The sequence below is a fragment of the Pristis pectinata genome, chromosome 1, assembly GCF_009764475.1.
Source record: "Pristis pectinata isolate sPriPec2 chromosome 1, sPriPec2.1.pri, whole genome shotgun sequence".
Taxonomy (NCBI): domain Eukaryota; kingdom Metazoa; phylum Chordata; class Chondrichthyes; order Rhinopristiformes; family Pristidae; genus Pristis; species Pristis pectinata.
The window spans coordinates 94,134,848-94,157,511 of record NC_067405.1 but is presented as its reverse complement, the minus strand read 5'-3'; the positions used below and the strand labels follow the sequence as shown (position 1 = coordinate 94,157,511).

The window sequence follows — 22,664 nt, the reverse complement described above, 5'->3', positions numbered from 1 at the left end:
CCCTGTTTCATTGTATTCCATCGAACAACCATTAAGGAGAAGTGTCTCAGGTGAGGTACAAAATGCATGTCCCAAACCTTGATCAGGATACTTGCATAATGGCATAAGATAAATATATTTCTTCCTGATTCACATCCTTAAGGCATATTTTTGATTCATCCAATAAAGTACATATTGGTGTATGCTCTGCAAAAATCACAATAATAAAAAATGGATCAAAACGTTAAATGTTTCAAATCAGGGAGATGAAATGAGCTGAGAGTGATTTGCTAGCTGCAGACCACCTCTTCTATTGTAATGAAGAATGGAAAGGTGCTAATAATTGTTTCTGAGATTTGATCTTTTTTCTCTTTTCCTCTCTTTCTCCACAGCACTCTTGTTGGCACAGCAGGGTAAGCAGCTCTTTCCTGATTCTTCTAATCTGCCATTTTTTGTAACCTATGCTGCATGAATGTACATGGAGATCTATTTTAGAGAGAGAAATTCCAGCAACAAGATGGGGAGGTCACAGTGCATAGTTTCTAGAAACATGGGTTTCATGCAAGAACTGAATGGTCTGGAGTTTGAGAATGTAGGAGGGATAATTTAAGAGCCCGAGCTGCTGGCAGAAATTGGCATGCTGTTGCATGGATTGGAAAATAACAGCCGCACTGGCTCCAGTGTTCTGTTTGTACTTGCCATCTGTGAAATCCCAGCACGGACACATGAGCTTGAAATATGTACCCTTTTTCATCTTCTGTTGCTTGTTATAGTAAGATTTAAAAGAAAGAGATTGCTAAATGAATCCACTTTTTGTAAGCTTCCTTTGATGTCTCTCACTATCGAAGTCTCCCTCCGAGAGATGGAAGCAATGTGCTGTTTGATGCTGCTACACTCCTGTAGGTTCAGGAGTTCAAAGGCTGGGACAGTCCAGTCTCCTCTCAACTACCAGCATGGTTTCTTCTTCTTTAGCTGGAATGGTGGCAAGACCTGGGCAGTAGACTTCTCCCAGTCATCTGTGTTATTTTATGATCGTTTTTCACAAGCCAAGTTCCATGTACAAAAGCTGGGAGCAAAATAAGGGATAAACCATAGAAAGGCCATTTAAACATGCCTTTAGAAGCACAAATAAAAGTTATCAGTCCAAATGAGAACAACTTCCTAATGGCTTAACCAGTCTATGATCTCACCCTATGTATCTTTTCCATCCAGATCTGTATAAGTTTTTTCTTGAAACCATGCCTATTAATTGTTTTAAATCAATATTCCCACTGATTACCTATAGTTGGCTGAATGGCAGACACCACACTACCGAGCAAGGTACAGGTATAACATTAAACTTCATTTGCAATTAAACAAAGTGATTCTTTGAACAATATAATCCAAAATGTCAATATTACAGTTCATTTAAGGACAGTCCTTTATTTTCATTATTTATTTCTTCAAATCATTTATGAGGACACACAGGGTCAATAGTAACACTATTAATTCTAGGCTCATTAATTTGTTTTAGTTGGGTTAACTGCTACCTTAAAATAGCAACCAAAGCATCTGATATTGTTGCATCACACATTTTTAAACCAAAATGTTGTAAAGCCATCCTGAGATCTTCATTTACATTCCTGGATTACTTGGTTCTGTTTGTGCTTTCCTCTCACCAGTCTTTGGATCATTACTTCTTTCCAATTCATGATGAAAATTGAAATCACTTGGAGAGAATGGTCGGAAAAGCCTTGATAAAAATAATCTGAATACTGGCTTGTTCGGTTCACACCTTAATGAATGGTGCAATGAATGAAGTCTTATGCCAGTATTTTTGTGTACGTGTTTTGGTGCATGTGTTACACAATTCAGAGTAGTTTCACCCCTGCATGAATACATATTTAGAGAAAAGCTTACTTCAAAGCAACATTTTTCCTTGTTGATTATCCTAAATGAACTACATCGGAAAGCTTTCTGAAAGCCAGCAACACTCGAGCTATCAGCTGATTCAATAAAATTGATTTAGATTTCTTGCTCCATGTCTGCCTGATGGCGGGGAAACACCAGGCAGACTGACAGCTCTAGCAGTTTGTGTAATCAGCTTCAGAATCCCTCTTGAATGAGGAGGACACAGTTACAAAATAAGGGGCCAGTCATTTAAGATGGAGGTGTGTGGAAATTTCTTTTCACAGATTCTTTGAAATTCTCTACCCCAGAGAGCTGTGGAGGCTAGATCATTAGAAATATTTAAGATGGAGGTAGATAAATTTTTGTAAGGTCAGAGGACTGAAGACTATGGGGAACTTTGGAGCCGAGACCAGCAAAGATCAGCCATGATCCTGTTGAATGGCAGGTCAGTCTTGAGAGATCAGTGACCTAACTTCTGCTCCTATTTTCTGGTGAACTGTGTGTTCTCTGAGCTGCAGACTGGGAAGGGAATGTTTGCATTTCCCCACACAAGGGCAAGGAAGATGGAGAGAGGTGGAAAGGAAAAGATGCATGTTTAATTCAATTGATTAAAGAAACAAAACAGAGATGAGGAGAGGCGATATAAACGAAATGCTGAGATTTATCATGTGGAAAGCACTGCCTGAAAGGTTGTTGGTAACAGATTCAGTATTTATTTTTAGAAGGATCTTGGATACGTACTTCAAAAAGAACATCCTTTGCAGGGCTTTGGGGAAAGAGCAAGAGTGGGATTAGCTGGAAGCTCATTCAGAGAGCTGGCCAGATGCCTCCTTCCATGCTGCATGAATCAGTGATTCCTAGAATATGGAATATGTTACCACAGCACTTAATAAAGCCAATTTAATCACAATGTTTAAGAGGGAGCTAGATAAATAACATGAATGTGCAGATAAAGAACACCAAAACCTGATAGAAACATATAAAATTATAAGAGGCATAGATAATGTAGATAATCGGTGTCTTTTTTTCCCCAGGGTGGAAATGCCAAATTCTAAAGGGCATATGTTTTAGGTGAAAGGGGACGGTTTAAAGGAGATTTGTGAGGCGTGTTTTTTTACGCAGAGAGTAGTATGTGCCTGGAACGCGCTGCCAGGGTAGGTGGTAGAAGCAGATACGACAGCAATATTTAGGAGGCATTTAGACAGACACGTGAACAAGCATGGAATGGAGGGAAATGAACCATGTGCAAGCAGATGGGATTAGTTAGATTGGCATCATTGTCAATATAGGCATGGTGGGATGAAGGGGCTGTTCCTGTGCTGTGCTGTTCTACTTTCTAAAATGAGACTGCTGCGGGTAGCATTGGTCTGCAGATAACACCAAGGTGCAAAGGCCAGTATTTATTCTGTCCTTAAATTTCTATGATTGAAAACACTGCAAAACATTAAAGTATACTAGCTGTTGGTCTTTTGCTTCTTTGGGAACTGGAGGTGAATAGACATCAAAACTTACATAAAATGAAACACATCAAGTCCTAGATGAGCCTCTTTTCATCTCCTGAATCGACCAAAGACAGTGCTGGTGCATTGAGGGGATGGTGCATGTTGTCATCGATGTCTGCCTTTGCGAAAAGGTGGCTCCCAAGTAACGGGAAGTAGTCCACAACTCCTGGGAATCACTGGCCCATGATCGTTCAGAGTGGACACAAAACATTCAGAATGCTGTTGAGAATCTGGATTCCCAACACTGGGAGCATACAGAAGCCCCACGTAAGCAATGGAAGGAGAGCATCTCCTCATAAACTACCGCCCAATCGAGAACCTTTTGCCCTGTCTGTGGAAGATTCTGCGGTTCCAAATTTGGTGTCATCAGCCACCTCAGAATCCACAAAACCAGAGTGGCAGCCAGTCATCTTCAATCCCAAAGGATTGCCTCAGAAGAAAAAGACCTACTATTTGTTTTCTAAGAATTCTATATATAGTGCTGAGAAATACAATTGCCATGCTCATGATCGCCAGCTGATTTCTATATTTCAGGATGACCCTGCCCTGTCTTCGTTGCTGCTGGCTTTTCTTTTAGAATCACAGAGTCATAGATCTGTACAGCACAACAATGGGCCCTTCACCCTACCACGTCCATGCTGACCTTATTGCCCATCTACAATAACAAAGGATGTGCACAGTGTCAGAACCAGTGGGAAGACAAAAGAGGCAGAATACTTTAGATCCATCCTCTCACTTTAACCCCTGTGCCAAATGACAAGCAAGACTTTTCTGTCCTGGATGCTCCACTGTGACAGGCCGTACAACTTTCAAAGATTAAATGCTAATTCTGAGCTCTCATCCAATCCCTGCTGATCTCTCCCAACACCATACATTGCGGATTCACACAGAGCACCAACTGTAGACTTCTTCAAATTCACTTTCTCTGGATGCTGGAAGACTGCCTGAGGGAAACCTAACTTTGTATTCATAATACAAGAGGAAAATGCCTCAAGAAGTTAGTGTAATTTTATATTCACTATATTATAAGTGCATATATATAAAATACTTACCATCTGTGAAAGCCTATCAAGCACATCTCCCAGATTATCAAGGATTTCCCACATATTGTGTTTTACAAATTTCCTGATCTGATATTAAACTTTCTGTACTTATTCATTTTGCCATCAACAATCCTAAACAAATAGCTTTGCCCATGTAATAGTAGAAAATGGCCGTATATTGCCTGTAAATTTTTGTTAGAACAATAATAAGCTTCATTGACAAGAAGTATGCTGATGGTATTCAAACATGGGTAATAATATTGCATTTGGCTTTATAGATCAAAAACAATAAACCTAACTTTAAGAACCTTGAAGGGCAATGCTTGAATTGTTAGGAAAATGAATAAAGTTAATTACATTTCTGGAAAAAAACTTGCATTTATATAGCACCTTTAATATTAAAAAGAATCCCAAGGCATTTTGGAGGAATATAATCAAGTCAAGGAAGCAGATGGATGCCCAAAAGCTTGGACAAAGAAGTAGGATTTAAGGAACAACTTAAGGGAGAAGAGAACTAGCGAGAGGGGAAGATTTGTGGAAGGAAATCCAGATCTTGAATCATGGATGGAGGAATCTACGGTGCAAAAAGATTTAAGTTGGAACACTGCAGAATTCTTGGAGGATGATAGACCTGAAAGGGATTGCAGAGAGAAGGGGTGAACTGATTCTTTACGGTAGGCATAAGTTTAATAGTCATGGTGGCCTTCTGCCATAGAAGTTTGTTATATGGACAGCTCATGACACCATTACAATGGGACCCATGGTGCTAGCCTGAGGCTAATGGATGTGAAGAGCAATGTTAACATCATGGAGTCCACCTATTGGGGTCTCAGTGACAATTAGGGTTCAGGTAGTAATTGTTAATTGGTACTGAGATACAGTGAAAAGTTTTGTTTGCATGCCATTCAGACAGATCATTCCGTACACAAGTACATTGAGGAGGTACAAAAGGATAAACAATAACAGAATGCAAATATAGTGTTACAGGTACAGAGAATGTACAGTGCCGGTGGTCAGGGAAAATGCTAGGGCCATGACGAGGTAGACTGAGAGAGATTATACAATCTTTATTGTATAATAGTTCCATTCAAGAGTCTTATAACAGCAGGATAGAAGCTGTCCTTGAGCCTGGTGGTATGTGTTCTCAAGCTTTTGTACCTTCTGCCCAATGGAAAGGGGGAGAAGAGAGAATGTCTGGGGTGGGAGGGGTCCTTGATTATGTTGGCTGCTTTTCCCAGACAACGAGAACTGTAGACAGAGTCCATGGAGGGGAGGCTGGTTTTCGTGATAGACTGAGCTGTGTCCACAACTGTAATTTCTTGTGGTTTTGCGCCATACCAAGCTGTGATATGTCTAGATAGGGTGCTTTCTATGGTGCATCGGTAAACATTGGTGAAGGTCACTGGGGACACGCTGAATTTCCTTAGCCTTCTGAGGAAGTAGAAGCACTCATGTGCTTTCTTGGCCATAGTGTCTACAGGGCTAGACTAGGACAAGTTATTGGTGACATCTACTGCTAGGAACTTGAAGCTCTCAACTATGTCGACCACAGCACAATGATACAGACAGGAGTGTGTATTCCGTCCCATTTCCTTGCATTATGCAGAAACCCTACCCCTGGAATACTTTGACAGGCTTTGACAGAAGGCAAAGCTGGTGGCAAAGCTTTGTCTCCTGTCAAAGCAGTCATGGCACTTAAATGCCTGTGAAAGTAAAAAAAAATAATTTTGAAGTAATTAAATAATATTTAAAACATTTTAAAACTATGTTAATTAACACACATACAATATGTAGGAATAATTAAACAGTACCAAAATTATTGGAAAAAACCTTGCCCTCCCTTTGCCTCCTAACTAGAAGGCTTAGGATCCCATGCCAGGGGAATCCCAGCTAGACAAGGCCTCACCAAAGGAAGCCATATGGAGTTCATCAATCAAGCATTGTGACAGACTGGGTTCCCTGAATCCAAGAGTAAATTTTGGATGCAGAGCGGGTGGGAGAAGTTCCAGGACTTACTTCAGACTGAATGCAACCAGTTTCATTCAGAACTACAGGCCACAGCCATCTCAACATGTTTCATTAGCTGGCTGTCTCTAATCCCTGCCCAGGGAGGACCTTTCCCTCTTGTTGCTGACTTCTATTGGTGCTTTGGTTTTGTTGAAAATCAAATAAATCAGTGGTTTTACTAAGTGGACCCTAAAACGTGATGTGTTGCATTTTTCATTTCAAGCCTCCATCGTGCATTTTGTTTCAATGCTCCACCCAATAGGGTCACTTTGTGTACAATTTGTCAAGGCAGTGGATGAAGTTTGTTGAAGTAGTGCTCAGCATTTCACAAGCCACTGGAGGGGTGACGTCATGGTCATAGTTGCATCATTTGTCAAGTGGGGTTGTGGATGGAAGTACTTTGTCCAGTTTTAATTTCAGGTGCTTCTCATCCTGTTGCTAATTAAAGTCTGGGCTTTTCTGTGTGTGCTACTGATGCAAACTTGTGCTCTGAGCTCGCTCACCACTGGGGATAATGAGAAATAAGCCAGCAGCTATTGGACACTGAAGAAGGTTGTCAAAGGACACAGCAGGATATAGATCAGTTATAGATATGGACGGGGAAATGGCAGATGGAGTTTAATCTGGGCAAGTGTGAATTGTTGCACTTTGGGAGGTCAAGTGTAAGGGGATAGTATGCATTTAATGGCAGGACTCTTAACAGCATTGATTTACAGAGGGATTTTGAGGTCCAAGTCCATCACCCCCTGAAAGTGGCCATGCAAGTAGGTAGGGTATTGGTATCGGTTTATAATTGTCACTTGTACCGAGGTACAGTGAAAAACTTGTCTTGCATACTGATTGTACAGGTCAATTCATTACACAGTGCAGTTACATTGAGGTAGTACAGAGTGCGTTGATGTAGTACAGGTAAAAACAATAACAGTACAGAGTAAAGTCTGGCAAAGGAGGCGTCTGGCATGGTTGTCTTCATTGGCCAGGGCATTGACTATAAGAGTAAAGAAGTCATGTTGCAGCTGTATAAAACTTTGGTTCAGCTGCACTTAGAATATTGTGTGCAATTCTGGTCACCCAATTACAGGAAGGACGTGGAAGCTTTGGAAAGGGTACATCAGAAGGATGCTGCCTGGATTAGAGGGTATGAGCTATAAGGAGAGGTTGAACAAACTTGGGTTGTTTTCTCTGAGGTGTCGGAGGCTGAGGGGAGACCTAATAGAAGTTATAAAATTGTGAAAGGCATAGATAGGGTAGACAGTAAGAATCTTTTTCCAAGGGTAGAAATGTTAAATACTAGAGGACATGCATTTAAGGTGAGAGGGTGAAAGTTTAAGGGAGACGTTGGTGAGTTCAGTTTTGTGTTCAGTTTTGGTCAGCCTGCTACAGGAAAGATGGCATTAAGCTGGAAAGAGTGCAGAGGAGATTTACGAGGATGTTGCCAGGACTCAAGGGACTGAGTTATGGAGAGAGGTTGAACAGGTTGGGACTTCCTTCATTGGAGAGTAGGAGAAGGAGGGGTGATCTTATAGAGGTGTATAAAATTATGAGGGTCATAGACAGGGTGAATGCACGGTCTTTTTCCTAGGGTTGGGGAATCAAGAACTAGTGGGCATAGGTTTAAGGTGAGAGGGGAGAGATTTAATAGGAACCTGAGGGGCATCTTTTTCACCCAGAGGGTGGTATGAGCTGCCAGAGAAGTGATTGAGGCAGGTACATTAGCAACATTTAAAAGGTACTTGGATAGGTACATGGATAGGATAGGTTTAGAGGGATATGGGCCAAATGTGGGCAAATGGGACTAGCTTAGATGGAAATCTTGGTTGGCGTGGACCAGTTGGGCAGAAGGGCCTTTCTCAGTGCTCAATGTGTGGGGCAAGATTTTTACACAGAGAGTGGTAGGCGTCTGGAACAGGCTACTGGGGTAGTACTGGAAGTAGACATGATTGTGGTGTTTAAGCGACTGTTAGATAGACACATGAATATGTAGGGAACGGAAGCATCTGGATCATGTGCAGGCAGAAGAGATTTATATTAATTTGGCATCGTGTTTGGCACAGACATCGTGGGCCGAAGGGTCTTTTCCTCTGTTGTACTGTTCTGTGTTCTATGTTCTATTTGTTATCATTTACATTTGGACAATGGGAGCAAAGCAATCCTTAGGAATCCTCACGAACATGGGATTTTTTTGTGAGCAATTCTCTTTCTGATTCGTTTAGAGAAATAAATGTCAGGTATGCCCCAGTCATTTCTTGCACTGTCTCCTGTTGACCTTTTAAGCAATATTCATTCAGCCACTCAGTGGCCTCTGTACAATTGGGCAAGCATCAGTGCATGCGCGCGCGCGCACACACACCCCCACATACACACACACACACACACACACACACACACACACACACGTACATAAAAAATTACAAATGTGCACATGCACAAACACACATACACAGATATACACACAAACACACAAAATCACATACACTCACACGTAGAAACACACACACACTGCACATCCATGTGTGCATGCATGTGCGCACACATTTATATGAGTTGCACACCTCTCCACCCACCCCCGACATAAAGCAGTGCCTTGCACTGAGTTATTTACAATCCTGCATGGCCAGTACTCCAGTTGATGCCATATTGGGTAAAATCCTGACAATGGGCTGTGTACCTTGGGCAATTGGGATTGTGTGCCTTTTATCACACCCTAGTTTACGTCCATCTGGATCCTCTACCTTAATTAGGTGCTCCAGCAGCCCATTGTCAGGATCAACCCAATGTAGCAGCAACTGCAGCGCTGGCTAAATGAAAATGGATGTCACTCAGTGCAAGGCACTGCCACCAGCTTTATGTCAGTGTGGAGCAAGGCAAAGGTTAAGACAGTGTGCAGGCAGAGATGGTTTGCAGACAGTCTACAGTCACCCGTGCTGAGCAGGGTCCTTGAGAGCATAGTTCCCCTTTGTACAGCATGGGAGCCGAGGTCACCAGGCACACCAAGACAAGATAAGGCTGCAAACAAAGGATTGCAAGGCACGCACTAACTATTGGACAATTACTTTACTACTCAAAGGTATTATTGGACATTAACATGTAGTTTCTATTGGTCATTATCACCTATATTAAATGGAACGTGATTGGTATTTTGTGCATGCAAATGAGGGATTCTAAGGTGCCCAAAGATTTTAATTGGTCAATATCTGTTTAAAAAGGACAACTCTTTGTTGAAACTTTAGAATAGTTTGGTGACAGGCCCCAGACTGTTTTCCTTGTGCACAAGTAAATAAAGTGTGGTTGAGAAATGAGTGCAAGTTGTCAGAGTCCAGTTGATATTGGTGATGACATCAGTAAAGCACTCACGGTGCGTGACGATGCATGTGAAACAACTGCAATCACAAGCTTGCCATGGGTTTTAACTTCAAGCACAGCTCATGGACTTTTGCTTCCTGATTTTTCACCATAAAGTTTGGACCTGTGGCAAAATGCTTCAGGTGCTGAATTTATCTGAGGAATACTCAGGAAACTGTGCTGATTAGGCCCCATGTGTTACTTTTTAAAGAACAGAAAATAATTGTAACTCAATTGCTGAAAATGAGCTTTGATTAACATCAATGACTTCTCAAGCAAATTGCTATCCTTCTAGTTTTTAATAGTCCCAAACAGCTAAATAATAGATTAAAAATGCAGTCTGCCACATCCAGCTTGCTTATGATTACATATTCATACAATCATCTCAGGTGGCATGTATCAAATCAAACTAAATCCAGTTTTGTGCATGGCCACTTTGCCTATTAAAGTTTCTGTGCCAGAGGACTGATTTCCAAAGCACTTCTGGTCGTGAGGAATTTTTAGGCATCTTTGTGATTTGTAATCCAGGGAAGTAAATATGAGCTTCCTCTGTTCAGTTTTCCTAACCAGAGGAAAGTGGACTGCTGCATATTGCTTTGGTGAAAGCAAGCAATCAGAAGCACAAGATGATGGACGTTGGCAGGGCCCACCTCGGGGTCACTTCCAGATTGGACTTCAAGTGCGTCCAAGCATGAAGCAATTTGTTTATCTGCAGGGACACAGGATGCTGACCAGAAAGTCAATCTACTCCAGAGGGCGATGAGGGGCAAGGCAATAGCATTTGTGGCATAACACTGAGAGGTCATATCTACCGTGCGGCAGAACTCTGAGCTCTCATCTCTGCCTGCAAAACATGGAGCTCATTGCGAGTGAGGGAAAAATTTGATTTGGAACAGTGGTATCATTAACAAGCTAACTATGGCAGTAGACTGGCCTTGTACAGAGCGCTGATAGACTAGTCTGAATACACAGTGAGGTTGATGTGGTCTGGCAGTGACAGTTCCTATAATGAGCATCCAACAGGCTATTCCTGTTGAGCTTCCTGAGTTATCACCAATTAGTGCCAAGTTACGGATAGCTTTGTTACATGCACTCCTATCCATATGAGACCATGTCAGATCTATGCACTATAACTAGACTAGGCTCTGTGATGATCCCTACAGTTTAATGACTTGCCTTCAGAAATCGGAGATTCAAAGGGACTTGGGAGTCCTAGTTCAGGATTTCCTTAAGGTAAACTTACAAGTTGAGTCAGTAGTGAGGAAAGCAAGTGCAGTGTTAGCATTCATTTCGAGAGGACTAGAATAGAAAAGTGAGGATGTACTGCTGTGGCTTTATAAGGTGTTGGTCAGACTGCGTTTGGAATATTGTGAGCAATTTTAGTGAGATGCCAGAAAAGGGTGTGTCAGATGGGGTGGGGTGGGGTGGGGTGGGGGGAGGAGGAGGAGGAGGAGGAGGAGGTGGTGGTGGTGGTGGTGGTGGTGGAGTGCTAGTGAGTTTGGGGAAGGGTATATGATGGTGGTGCAATGTATAAATACCGACAAATAAAAACAGAGGGTGGAATACTCAGCAGGTCAGGCAGTATCTGTGAAGAGAGAAACAGAGTTAATGCTTCAGGTCAATGCCCTGTCATCAGACTTGGATAAATTAGAAATAAAGCAGGTTTTACTTTGCAGAGAGAGAGAGGGACAGAAAGGATAAAAGGAGATGTTCTGTGATAGAGTGGAGACCAGGAGAGATTGTGTGACAGAAGTGGGTGCTGCTGGCTGAGAGAGGGTGGGGAAGGTGGGCTCAGAGGAGGTACAGACAGTAGAAGATGAATGAAGTTCGAAATTCCAGGAGAAAATTGGTTATTGGACAGAAACCGAAGAGTGGGAATAAGTGGATCGTTGATCAGGTTGGCTGGCTCTAAATGGTAGGGCAACACAGTGTTTGGGTCCCAACTATTTACAATCTATGCCAGCCATCTGGCTGAGAGGAGCAAGTGCAACATTTCCAAGTTTGCTGATGATACAGAACTGGGTGGAATTGTGAGTATGGAGGGGGATGTAAAGCAGCTTCAAGGGGATAAAGATAAGCTGAGTGAATGGCCAAGAACGTGGAAGATGCAATATAACGTAAAAAGTGTAATGTTGTCCATCTGTTGCACTGAAAAGAAAAGCAAAGTCATTTTTTAAATGGGTAGTGTTGACGTTCAAAGGGACCTGGGTGTCCTTGTACACAAGTCACTGAAGCAAGAGATTAGGAAGGGAAGTGCTATATTGGCCTTTATTACAAGAGGATTTGAGTACAAGAGTAAAGATGTCTTACTGCTATTGTACAGTGCCTTAATGAGACTGCACCTGAAATATTGTGCACAGATTTGGTCTCCTGACCTAAAGAAGGATGTACTTACCAGAGAGGAGAGTGCAGTGAAGATTTACTAGACTGGTTCCCAGGATAGTAGGTTTGTCAATGAAGAGAAATTGGATTCATTAGGACTGTTTCTCCAGAGCTTAGAAGGATGAGAGGAGATCTTATTGAAATTTACAAAATTCTTACAGGATTGACAGACTAAATGCAGGGAGAATGTTTCTTCTCGCTGAGGAGTCGAGAACCAAGGGTTACAGACTCAGACTAAGGCTCAGGCCATTTAGGATTAAGATGAAGTGAAATTTCTTCACTCAAAGAGTGATGAATCGTTGGAACTTTCTATCCTGGAGAGCTGTGGAAGCTCAATGACTGAGATCAAAAGATTTATGGACTTCAGGTGAATCAAGGGGCAAGGGGGTGCGCAGGAAAATGGTGCAAGGCAGAAGATCAATTGTGATCTTGATGAATGGTGGAGAAGGCTCAAAGGACCTGATGGGCCTATTCCAGCTCCTATTTCGTACATTTTTATGTTAAAGGAGAGAGTGAAACTGAATGCTGCAAATGTGAGATTCAAGGCTGATTTGGCTGATTTATGAAATTGTATTCATTATTAAGTCCAGAAGGATTTAATGTGCCCAGTCAGACACTGAGGTGTTCTACCTTGAGCTTACATTGAACTTTGATGGAGCAGTGGAGGAAATCAGACAGCAGGAGTGTGATGGGGAATTAAAGTGACAGACCACTGGAAGTTCAGGGTCACCCTTGTGGACTGAACATAGGGATACTGCACAGCAGCCACCCAATCGTTTCCCCAGTGTAGCACTGAAATTTAACTGGGGGAATAAGAAGGTTTTCTTGAGGTTAACATAATCAATTATGTATTTCCAATTACTGCTGCTATAAAAAACAATTAAAATCAATGATCTTTCAAAGCTGATGTTCATAGAGTTGTCACTATTATATCAAGCAGCTGAGGATGTTTGGCCAGGCCAGGGTAGAGGACAAGTAGTGAAACTGGCAGGAATTTCACATGATCCTCCGTGGACTTGGACTTATTATGAATCCATTTATCAAAGCCTAAAACATACCATACTTTAACTGCCTGAGACAGCTAAATGTGAAAATAGAATTCAGCCTTCAAGTTGTTGGGGTTCCAATTATCCCCTTGTTTTTCCCATGTGAATTCCCTTATTGTAAAGACTCGGCAATTTGCGGCCTTTACTTTGTGAAAATGCATATTTTTACAATGAAAGGACCACTATGCTTAGAAATATAAGCAGTTAGGGTTGGAATTCATGTTAACAATCAACACACTTATAATACAAATATTTTTGGTGGACAATCAGGTTTCATTTGTTAAGCAGTCCTATTGGCTGTCAACAAAGCAACAAAAGCACACACCTTCTCGAAACAAGAGCTGCTTCCCAATCCACTTTAAATCTTGTCTTTGCTTGCTCCTCTTGAACTCTTGCATGTCTCCTTACCATCCTCTTGCAAATGGGGTTGCAAGGTAACCCGGATTACAAGCTTTTTGTTGTCAACATCACTACACAGTTAGCGACCATAAACATGCTGCCAGTCAGCCCTCTGACAAATTTGCTTTGATTTCCCTCTTGTGCTATTCCAAACTGGTAGAACACCATTGACACACCACAGCTCACTGACTGTGAGAAAGCTGCCAATCATCTACTGAGGTAACAGAGGTCAGTTGTCACATAATTCTAACATGAAGAGATATAGCTATATGTTTTAAGGTTTCTGTGCTTTATTATTAAACCTTATATTCCCTTTCAGGTTAGCAGTTCTCGTTGCTAACATAACATTGCAATACAGTGAACTTAATCATCTAATAAATTATTTCACACCAAAACAAATATGCTGTGCATAGCATCTGCATAGTGCAGGAATTATTTTGTGGGTGAACAAGTCTTAAAAGTGTCTGCATAATGCCAGATCTCAAATGATGAATTTGTCCAAAGTAGCACTGGGTGGCCTCTTCCACCCCCACGGCCTGGTTCACAGTGCTCAAGTGGTCCACTAAGTCATTATAAACGTGTGTGACCTGTTGTGTGATTAAGTATGCCATTGCAAACTGTAATTTATCAAACAAATGATCACTTTGAGCAGAATTCCTGGGATTGCATTTCACCTTTTAAATATTGATTTTTTTCAGCACTGCTTAATGGAATTTTTTTGAAACTAGCTGAAATTACTGAATGTAGATGGAAACTAAAAATATTCCACACCCAAATTTCCACATATAAGCTACTTAGTGAGCTCTACAGTCACAAATTTTTGTCTCTGACTCCTGGTATCATTTCATTTCTGCACAGGGATTTCTGCTTTGCTTCAATATTTCTTGAAATGATTTTATCCTGACTGCTTAAATAAATACATTGGACCAAATCTTGCTGGCCCAGTCACCCAACTGAGAATAGCCAGCCACTACCTCTGTATGCCAGTGCATACCTTGTCCAGATGCAGGAAGCGAACCTTGCTGGCCTGAAGCATCCTGGATTCCAGTGGACTGGTCTGGACACTGGCAGAACTTCCAGCAGTAAAGAAGGCCTACCCCAAAGCCCCCAAAAGCTAAGATTGCCAGCAAAGTCCAGTCCCTGGTTTTCCCAGCTGTCAAAGTTGTGCAAACGATTTAGTGGTTTTTAAATGTCTCTGACATCAGATAGGTTTAAAAACAATTGATATTGAAGTGAGCATTACAAAATAATTAAAATTATTTGAAATGCGATGTTTAGATTTTCAGTAGATTTGTGTCTCTTACAGGGGTCTGCAACTGACATACAGTTTGTGCACAGCATGCATGCAGAAAGTCAAGGATCCTTGATTTTAATATGTGGTTAGAATATTGTTCCCTGTGGTTCAAAGCCCCTGGAGTACATAGCCAACTGAACAGCCCTTTGAAGAATTTCTAGGACAATATTGTTACAGGAAGTTCAATGGAGTTAAAAGACTGATTTATAGAGAACCTAACCATTGGCCTTGGAAGTCCTAATCAAACTGAGAGTCTCATTCAACTGCAGTTATGCTCTTAAGCTGCAGTCATGTATCCAGACAATGGCCGGCATAGTGCTGAAAAAATTAATATTATGCAATCCAGTTTTGATTTTACTCATGTTAGCTACCTTTTAAGGGTAAAAGCACGCCTGTCACAAAATTGGATCAGGCACTTCCATTCCTCATCCTTGCTTGCGTGTGTGACCTTTTCTTGAGATCACCAAAAGATGCTGCTGTCTGCAAAAATCCATCTTCACCCATGAAAAACTTCACACTGCAAGCATCACGGAACAGTCTCCCTCAAACTAGAATGTACAGAATGTAGAACAGTGCAGGAACAGCCCCTTCGGCCCACAATGTCTCTGCCGAGTATGATCCCTTCTGCCTGCACATGATTCATATCCCTCCATTCCCTGCATATTCATGTGCCTATCTAAAAGCCTCTTGAATGCACACTATGGTATCTGCAGACTAGGAAGACATTGTGCTAGTTTGTTGCTGTTTAACTGGGGGAAGAGGGAGATCTGCTGACATCAGAGGATCTGACTGGGCAGTCTTAGAACTCCCTGCAGGCTGCTCAAACGTCTTTGGTCCATTACATATGCTGTGATTAACAGTGAGTATTTTCTCCTGCGTGTGGTTGAAGAGATGCTTGTTGCATGGATGACACTGCTGGCAATGGTCCATCAGTGGAGATTTTATTAAAGCCTGAGCTGGCCACTTAGTGAGTCAAGAACCTCAGGAAAGAAGGTAAAGACATTCCCACCAGCAAAGGACCTTCTCCAACTGAGTCTTCAGAGACACCACACCCTACTAGACCTCTCTGATGCCCACTGACTTTGCAGACTCAGGTTTTCCAAGGCTATCCTCAGTGAGATATTTGACGTTCCATGGGAAGGCATTGAGCCAGGTTCTAGTGCCGGGTCTGCTCTCTCCACAGAGGTCAAAGTCACCTTGACTCTTAACTCCCTCACCACTGGCCTCTTGATGTCTTCCGAGGCAGTCCCACCACTGCATCTGAATGATCACCCGATCACTGTACTTGCAGGGAAATAATTCCATTGATCTTGAACTCAGTGAGCAACAAGTGGCATCTCAGGCACAGGGATTCTCCAGCATCGCTGTCCTCCTGACAAGCACTACAGCCACTGACCACCAAAACAATTGAGTGTGATGTCCATTGTGTTTTACTTTGTGACTGAGCAGTCTCTTTCAGTGAATGCTTTCACCATTGACTGTCCCTTCAATTCTACACATAAAGGAAAGCTCCCAAAGAAAGAGCTGCATTGAGCAGATATAAAAACAGAAAATGCTGGAAGCACTCAGCAGGTCAGGCAGCATCTGGGGAAGGAGAAACAGTTAATATTTTGATCCAGGACCCGTTGCCAGAACTGAGGAAGAGAGAAAAACAAGTTTGTTTTGAGTAGGAGAGGAGGGAGAGGGATGGGTAGAACAAAAATGAAGTGATACACTTTGGAAGATCAAATTTGAAGGCAGAATACAAGGTTAATGGCAGGACTCTTAGCAGTGTGGAGGAACAGAGGGATCTTGGGGTCCATGTCCATAGATCCCTCAAGGTTGGTGCACAGGTTGATAGGGTTTTAAGAAGGCGTATAGTGTGTTGGCCTTCATTAGTCAGGGTATTGAGTTCAAGAGCCGCAAGGTAATGTTGCAGCTTCATAGAACTCTGGTTAGACCATACTTGGAGTATTGTGTTCAGTTCTGGTCTCCTCATTATAAGAAGGATGTGGAAGCTTTAGAGAGGGTGCAGACGAGATTTACCAGGATGATGCCTGGATTGGAGAGCATATCTTATGAGGATAGGTTGAGTAAGCTAGGGCTTTTGTCTTTGGAGAGAAGGAGGATGAGAGGTGACTTGATAGAGATGTACAAGATGATAAAGGGCATAGATCGAGTGGACAGTCAGAGACTCTTTCCTAGGGCAAAAATGGCAAATACGAGGGGGCATAATTTTAAGGTGATTGGAGAAAGGTATAAGGGGGATGTCAGAGGTAGGTTCTTTACACAGAAAGTGGTGGGTGCATGAAATGCACTGCCTGCAGAGGCTGTGGGGGCAGATGCATCAGGGACATTTAAAATACTTCTTAGATAGCCACATGAATGATAGAGAAGTGGAGTGCTATGTGGGAGAGAAGGGTTAGGTAGATCTTAGAGCAGGATAACATGTCGGCACAACATCGTGGGCAGAAGGGCCTGTACTGTGCTGTAATGTTCTATGTTCTATGTAAAAGGAATATCTCTGATAGGTTGAGACCAAGTGTTAATGAATGCAGTCACCAGCACATTATGCTTCTTTGTCTCTGTAATGTTGAGCAACTGTCCGATCCTATCATGTGACCTTGCTCATATTTCTCAACCTCTCTCATAGGCCCCCCTCAGTTGTTGCCTTGACAGTTATAGTAAAAGCAGACCTATCAGAGAAGATCCCCAGACAGGAACCTACTTCACATACTCTGCCTTGATAAGCTTTGCCACAGTGAGGTGATCATTTTTATTTGACAGGCATCCCCCACTGGCCAGTGGCAGATAAGGTTGGCCTTGACCTAGTTGACCAGCAATATAGGGTCTGTAGCATTAGCAGCAGCTGGAATGCTACCAGCTCTCAGCACACTTAAATCTTCTCACAGGAGTGAATCACTGGAATTCTCTCTCCCTGAGGGCTGTGGAAGCTAAATCATTGGAGGTATCTAAAGAGGAGGCAGATAAATTTTTGAAAGGTCAGGAAGTTGAGAGATGTGAGGAACCGGCACAGAAGAGGAGTTGAGGCCTAGGGCAGATCATCCATGATCATATTGAACAGTTGGGCAGGCTTGAGGGGCCTGGTGGCCTACTCCTGCTCCTACTCTCTTGTGTTTTTATGTGAGTTATGTAATTTTTACAACACTTTAAAGGCTGGATCGCTATCTAAGGGAGGGTGGGTTGTTTGGGGTTCAGGGTCGTGCTGTGTGTGTGTAGCCACCTCCTGCCAGGCTCTTCTTATGGCAGTCTGCTGAATCTCCCAACAGTCCAATTGCCCTGCTCTGTCTCCATGCCGCTGCAAGTTCATTTTCCTCAAGTGCCCATCCAATATCCTTGATCATCTCCACTCCCACCACCCTTCCTCACATTCCCCTCTCTATCTTTTGCCCAACACCTTGAATCTGTGTCTCCTAGTCCCTGTACCACTAGCTTGTGGCAATAGCCTTACTCTCTCTTTCTTATCTAATCTTGGAAACCTTTATCGAATCTCAACCTCTTTTGCTAATCCCTGGAACAATTGTGTTAAATTTCTTCCGCACGTCTCAAGGACCTTCATATCCTTCCTAAGATGTAGTTACCAGAACTGGACAGAATAGTTACATTGCAGACTGACCACCGCTCTGTAAAGGTTTAACATAACTTCTATTCTTTGTACTCAATGCCTCTACTTGTGATGCCCAAGATGCCTTGCATTACTGACTACTTTCTCAATACAATCCTTTCACTTTCAAAGATCTCCACACGCAGTGTTCTAGCTTCCTTGTGTTCCTTGTGTTCCTACACATGCTATGGACCAGTGCCATTAAGTCTGTATCAGCTCTTCTATCCCTTCTGCTAAAATGCATCACCTCACACTTCTCTGTAGTAAATACAATCATCTGTTGATTGGCCCATTCTGCTTGCCGTCTGTGTCATGTTGCAGTCAATTGATATCACCTTGACTGTTGGCCAAGTTTGAACTTTTACTGTTCTGGTATCCAAATCATTAAAAGGTATCTCAAAAATAGCACTGGTCCTTGCACAGAACCCTTTGCAATACTACTATCTACTATTGTCTAGTCATGTACTGGCCATTTACCACAATTTTCTGCTTTCTGACCTTAAGCCAATTTTTTTTTCCAATCTGATACTGATCCTTCTCTTCCATGAGTTTGGTTAACCAGCTTTCTATGCCGTACTTTGTCGAATGCTTTCTTAAAATCCATAACATCCATTGGATTCCCTTCTTTAGCCTTCTCTGTTATTTTATCAAAAAAAGTTCCATTAAACACCATCTATCATTTGCAAATCCATGCTGGATCTCCTCCAGTGAAGATTGCAAACCTTTTGCCATCTCCACCCCCACTTAGTAATTCATCCAGAATAGGCAACTATCCATGCTAAGCATTGCTAGCCTTTCCAGCACATCCTCACTATCAACTTTCACCTGAGTCATTATCCCCATCATCCCTGCTTTAGTCAGAATCTTCCTCTTTGTCAAACAGTAACATAAGAATCAGATTCATTATCACTGACTTATATGAAGTGAAATTTGTTGTTTTGCGGCAGCAGTACAATGCAAAAACATAAAATTACAATAAGTTACAAAAATAAATAAATATTGCAAAAAAAAAAGGAATAACGAGGTGGTGTTCATGGGTTAATGGACCATTCAGAAATCTGGTGGCGGAGGGGAAGAAGCTGTTCCTGAATTATTGAGTGTGGGTCTTCAGGCTCCTGTACCTCCTCCCTGATGGTAGTAAGAGAAGAGGACGTGTCCTGGATGGTGAGGGTCCTTAGTGATGGATGCCGCCTTCTTGAGGCACCGCCTCTTGAAGATGTCCTCAACAGTGGGGAGGGTTGTGCCTGTGATGGAGCTGGCTGAGTCTACAACCCTCTGCAGCCTCTTATAATCTTGTGCATTGGAGCCTCCATACCAGGCTGTGATGCAACCAGTCATGAAATACTCATTAAGTTTTCTAGCCTGCACTTTCTCTAAGCATGCATCACTTTCTTTGTCATGCTCCTTGCCTCTTGCTGCCCACTTACTGTTGACATGCCAGTACAAAATTTTTGTTTTCCCTTTTATATTGACTGCTATTCTATTCTGATATACCGTCCTTGTCTATCATACCTTCCTCTTCACTTCCCTTAAAATCCTTATTGTATTCAGCCTGGTTCTTGCTTAAAGCATTGACCTGACACAGGTCACACACCCACTTTCTTTTTGTTTTCTAATACCATCAATCTCCCTTGTCATTCTAGGAGCCCTGACTTTGGTTCACCAACCTTTCCCTCTTGTCGGAATGTATAGAGCTTTACCCAAAACATCTCCTCCTTAATAATCATCCATTGTTCAGTGACAAATCTTCTTGACAACCTTTGATATCATTTTACTGCATCCCACAGACACCTCAATTTACTTGATCCATCTCCGAACCTATGTCAGATCTGGTAGTGCCTCCTTTCCTATTTAGCCTAAGAACATACTGGTCAAAGAGGTTCGCTTAAAAACATTTCAGAAATTCATCCCCTCCTTTCCCTTTATTCTAATATTATCCCAGTTTATAGTTGGATAATTAAAGTCTCCAAAAATCACTACTCTATATCTCCTGGACAGCTCTGCAATTTCTCTGCAGATCTGTTCATCTCCCTGTCCCTATTTACTCACTTGTGTGGCTAGATTCTGTTTCAGGTTTTCCCGATGGTCCTGTAAAAAGTGTTTTGTACCTTGGCACTCTCAGGAAACTTTGGTTCAGGTATAAAGAGGCTCCTCTTCAATGGTGCATCTTTTGGAATGCAGTTCTTGACTGTATCAATATGTCTTTTATATCTTCAGTTTTCTGGTGATCAGATCACGAGTTAACGCAAATGGTTAGAAATGTTGCGTAAAGGCGAGAACTACACTCAATCCATTACCTTCTTATTGAAAGTGAATCAGAGCATCCTGCCAAAGCCATCTTAATTGTTCTGCGTTATCTGTTTTTATATGTGAGTGAATGAGTACATTTATTGCTTCCATGTGCTTGATACCCAGTCAGATAAATGTATACATTATCACTGATAAAGACTGTTTCTGATAAAGCTGATTAGTTTAGTCTCCTGTGCGCCAAGCACTCAGCTGAGAAAAATTTAACTGCAAGTATATGAGAAAGGCTCAATGGTATCATGCAACATGAAGGGTAATAATGGCTCCATTAAACAGTTCAAAGTCCTGACTAAGCTAAACTCTCCCCAAATATTATTTAGGGTTCCTCTAATTAACAGACATAGTTGCTTGTGAGGATATCAAATTATGAGAAAGTTCAGCAGGCAATGTTTGTTAGTTTATGGGGAATTTGATTTTTAGGAAACTCTCAGAATTCAGACTTGCTGGGAAGTATTTATCTAGCGAGATTGCTACACCTAATTGATGATAGTAGGGCAATATTTTAAGTATATGTCTCCTAACCTGAATGTCTTTCCCATTTACTCTTTATAAAAGGGCTATGGAGTCCCGTTTTAGATCCTGACAACCAAGGTTAGAACAGCTCAGCTTTAAGAACCCACTGCAAGAGCACAATAGCTTACCTTAATGTGAAGTTCATTTCTACTCTCAGAATTAAGAAGTGAAAGAAAAATCCTGAATAAATCCAGCATTAAGATTGAGACCAATGACCTAAAACTGCGAGAGTCCCAATTATCAATGACCTATTCAGCTATCTAAAGGTTACAAAATCTAAACTGAATTCAAATGTCTTCAGGTTACATTAAAATCAAAGGAATAAACTGAAGATGCTGCTGCTGGTTCATTAGCTGAAACACAGAGAAATGTCTCAGGATGTTGCCAGCATCAAATTACCAAGCTCCAACAACACATTTAACTCATACCTCTTTCAGTTTTTGTTTAGTATCACCTGGATTTGTTCTCTTTGTCAGAAGATCAAAAGGTTTCCCACTGATGGAGATTTTTTTGTATATTAGGATTACCATGCCACACTTTTCAAAAGGTGTTACTCAGCTGAAAGAGAAGAGCCAATGACCGAACAGTGGAGAGGTGTCCATTTGGACCTTGTCGTCCTTGCTGGCTTTCACTGGAGCAATCCAGAATTAGTCCCAGTATCTCAGTTAGTTAGCTTGATCAACTCTAAAGACTGAAGTGTGGGTAACTTCTCATGGGATCTTCTTAACCTAAAGGAACAAGTTGCAGCCATTCCTATTGTGACTGAAAATGATTGTTCCATGATGCTCATGGTCCTGCACTAATTGTATGTATTTTTATGATTCAAGAACAGTTGGCAAGGTTCATAAGGTATGTTTCTCCACTTTGACACTTTTACATTTAGTACCCCACCAAGCTCAATGCTGTGGTGTAACTACAAAGAAAATGGAGAAATCAATTGTAAAGAACAAGTGTTCTAAAGAGTAATCTTTTAAAAACTAAACCCTCTGCTTGCAATACAGTTTCCAGGGTACTTCTGGCAAGATCCCAACAAGTGGTTTTCGTAGAACATAGAACAGTGCAGCACCGGAACAGGCCCTTCGGCCCACAATGTTGTGCTGAATTAATTAAACGTAATTAAATCTCTAACTAAACTAATCCCTTCTGCCTACACAATGTCCATATCCCTCCATTCTCTGCCCATTCATGAGCCTGTCTAAGAGTCAGGGTGCCATTTTCGCAGTGTCGAACTCCCCAACTCCACTTTGCACAAATGCTATATAAGTGGAGTTGTCAAATTTGGCTGGCTGTATTCCTGTAGTTCAATTATGTGATCATCACTTATGTTATATTTAGTCGGGTCTCTGCAGAGATTGA

At 41.8% G+C, this 22,664-nt stretch overlaps 1 protein-coding gene across 2 annotated transcripts in view; it reads left to right on the top strand.

Annotated features, from left to right (window-relative positions):
• Positions 1-22,664, top strand: part of slc8a3 (solute carrier family 8 member 3) — a 376,943-nt gene that overhangs the window by 287,240 nt on the left and 67,039 nt on the right. For both annotated transcript variants that reach the window (XM_052013641.1, XM_052013651.1), the window contains one exon: positions 372-392. In XM_052013641.1, coding sequence (XP_051869601.1) covers positions 372-392 — 21 coding nt within the window. The remainder of the gene's footprint in view (positions 1-371; positions 393-22,664) is intronic.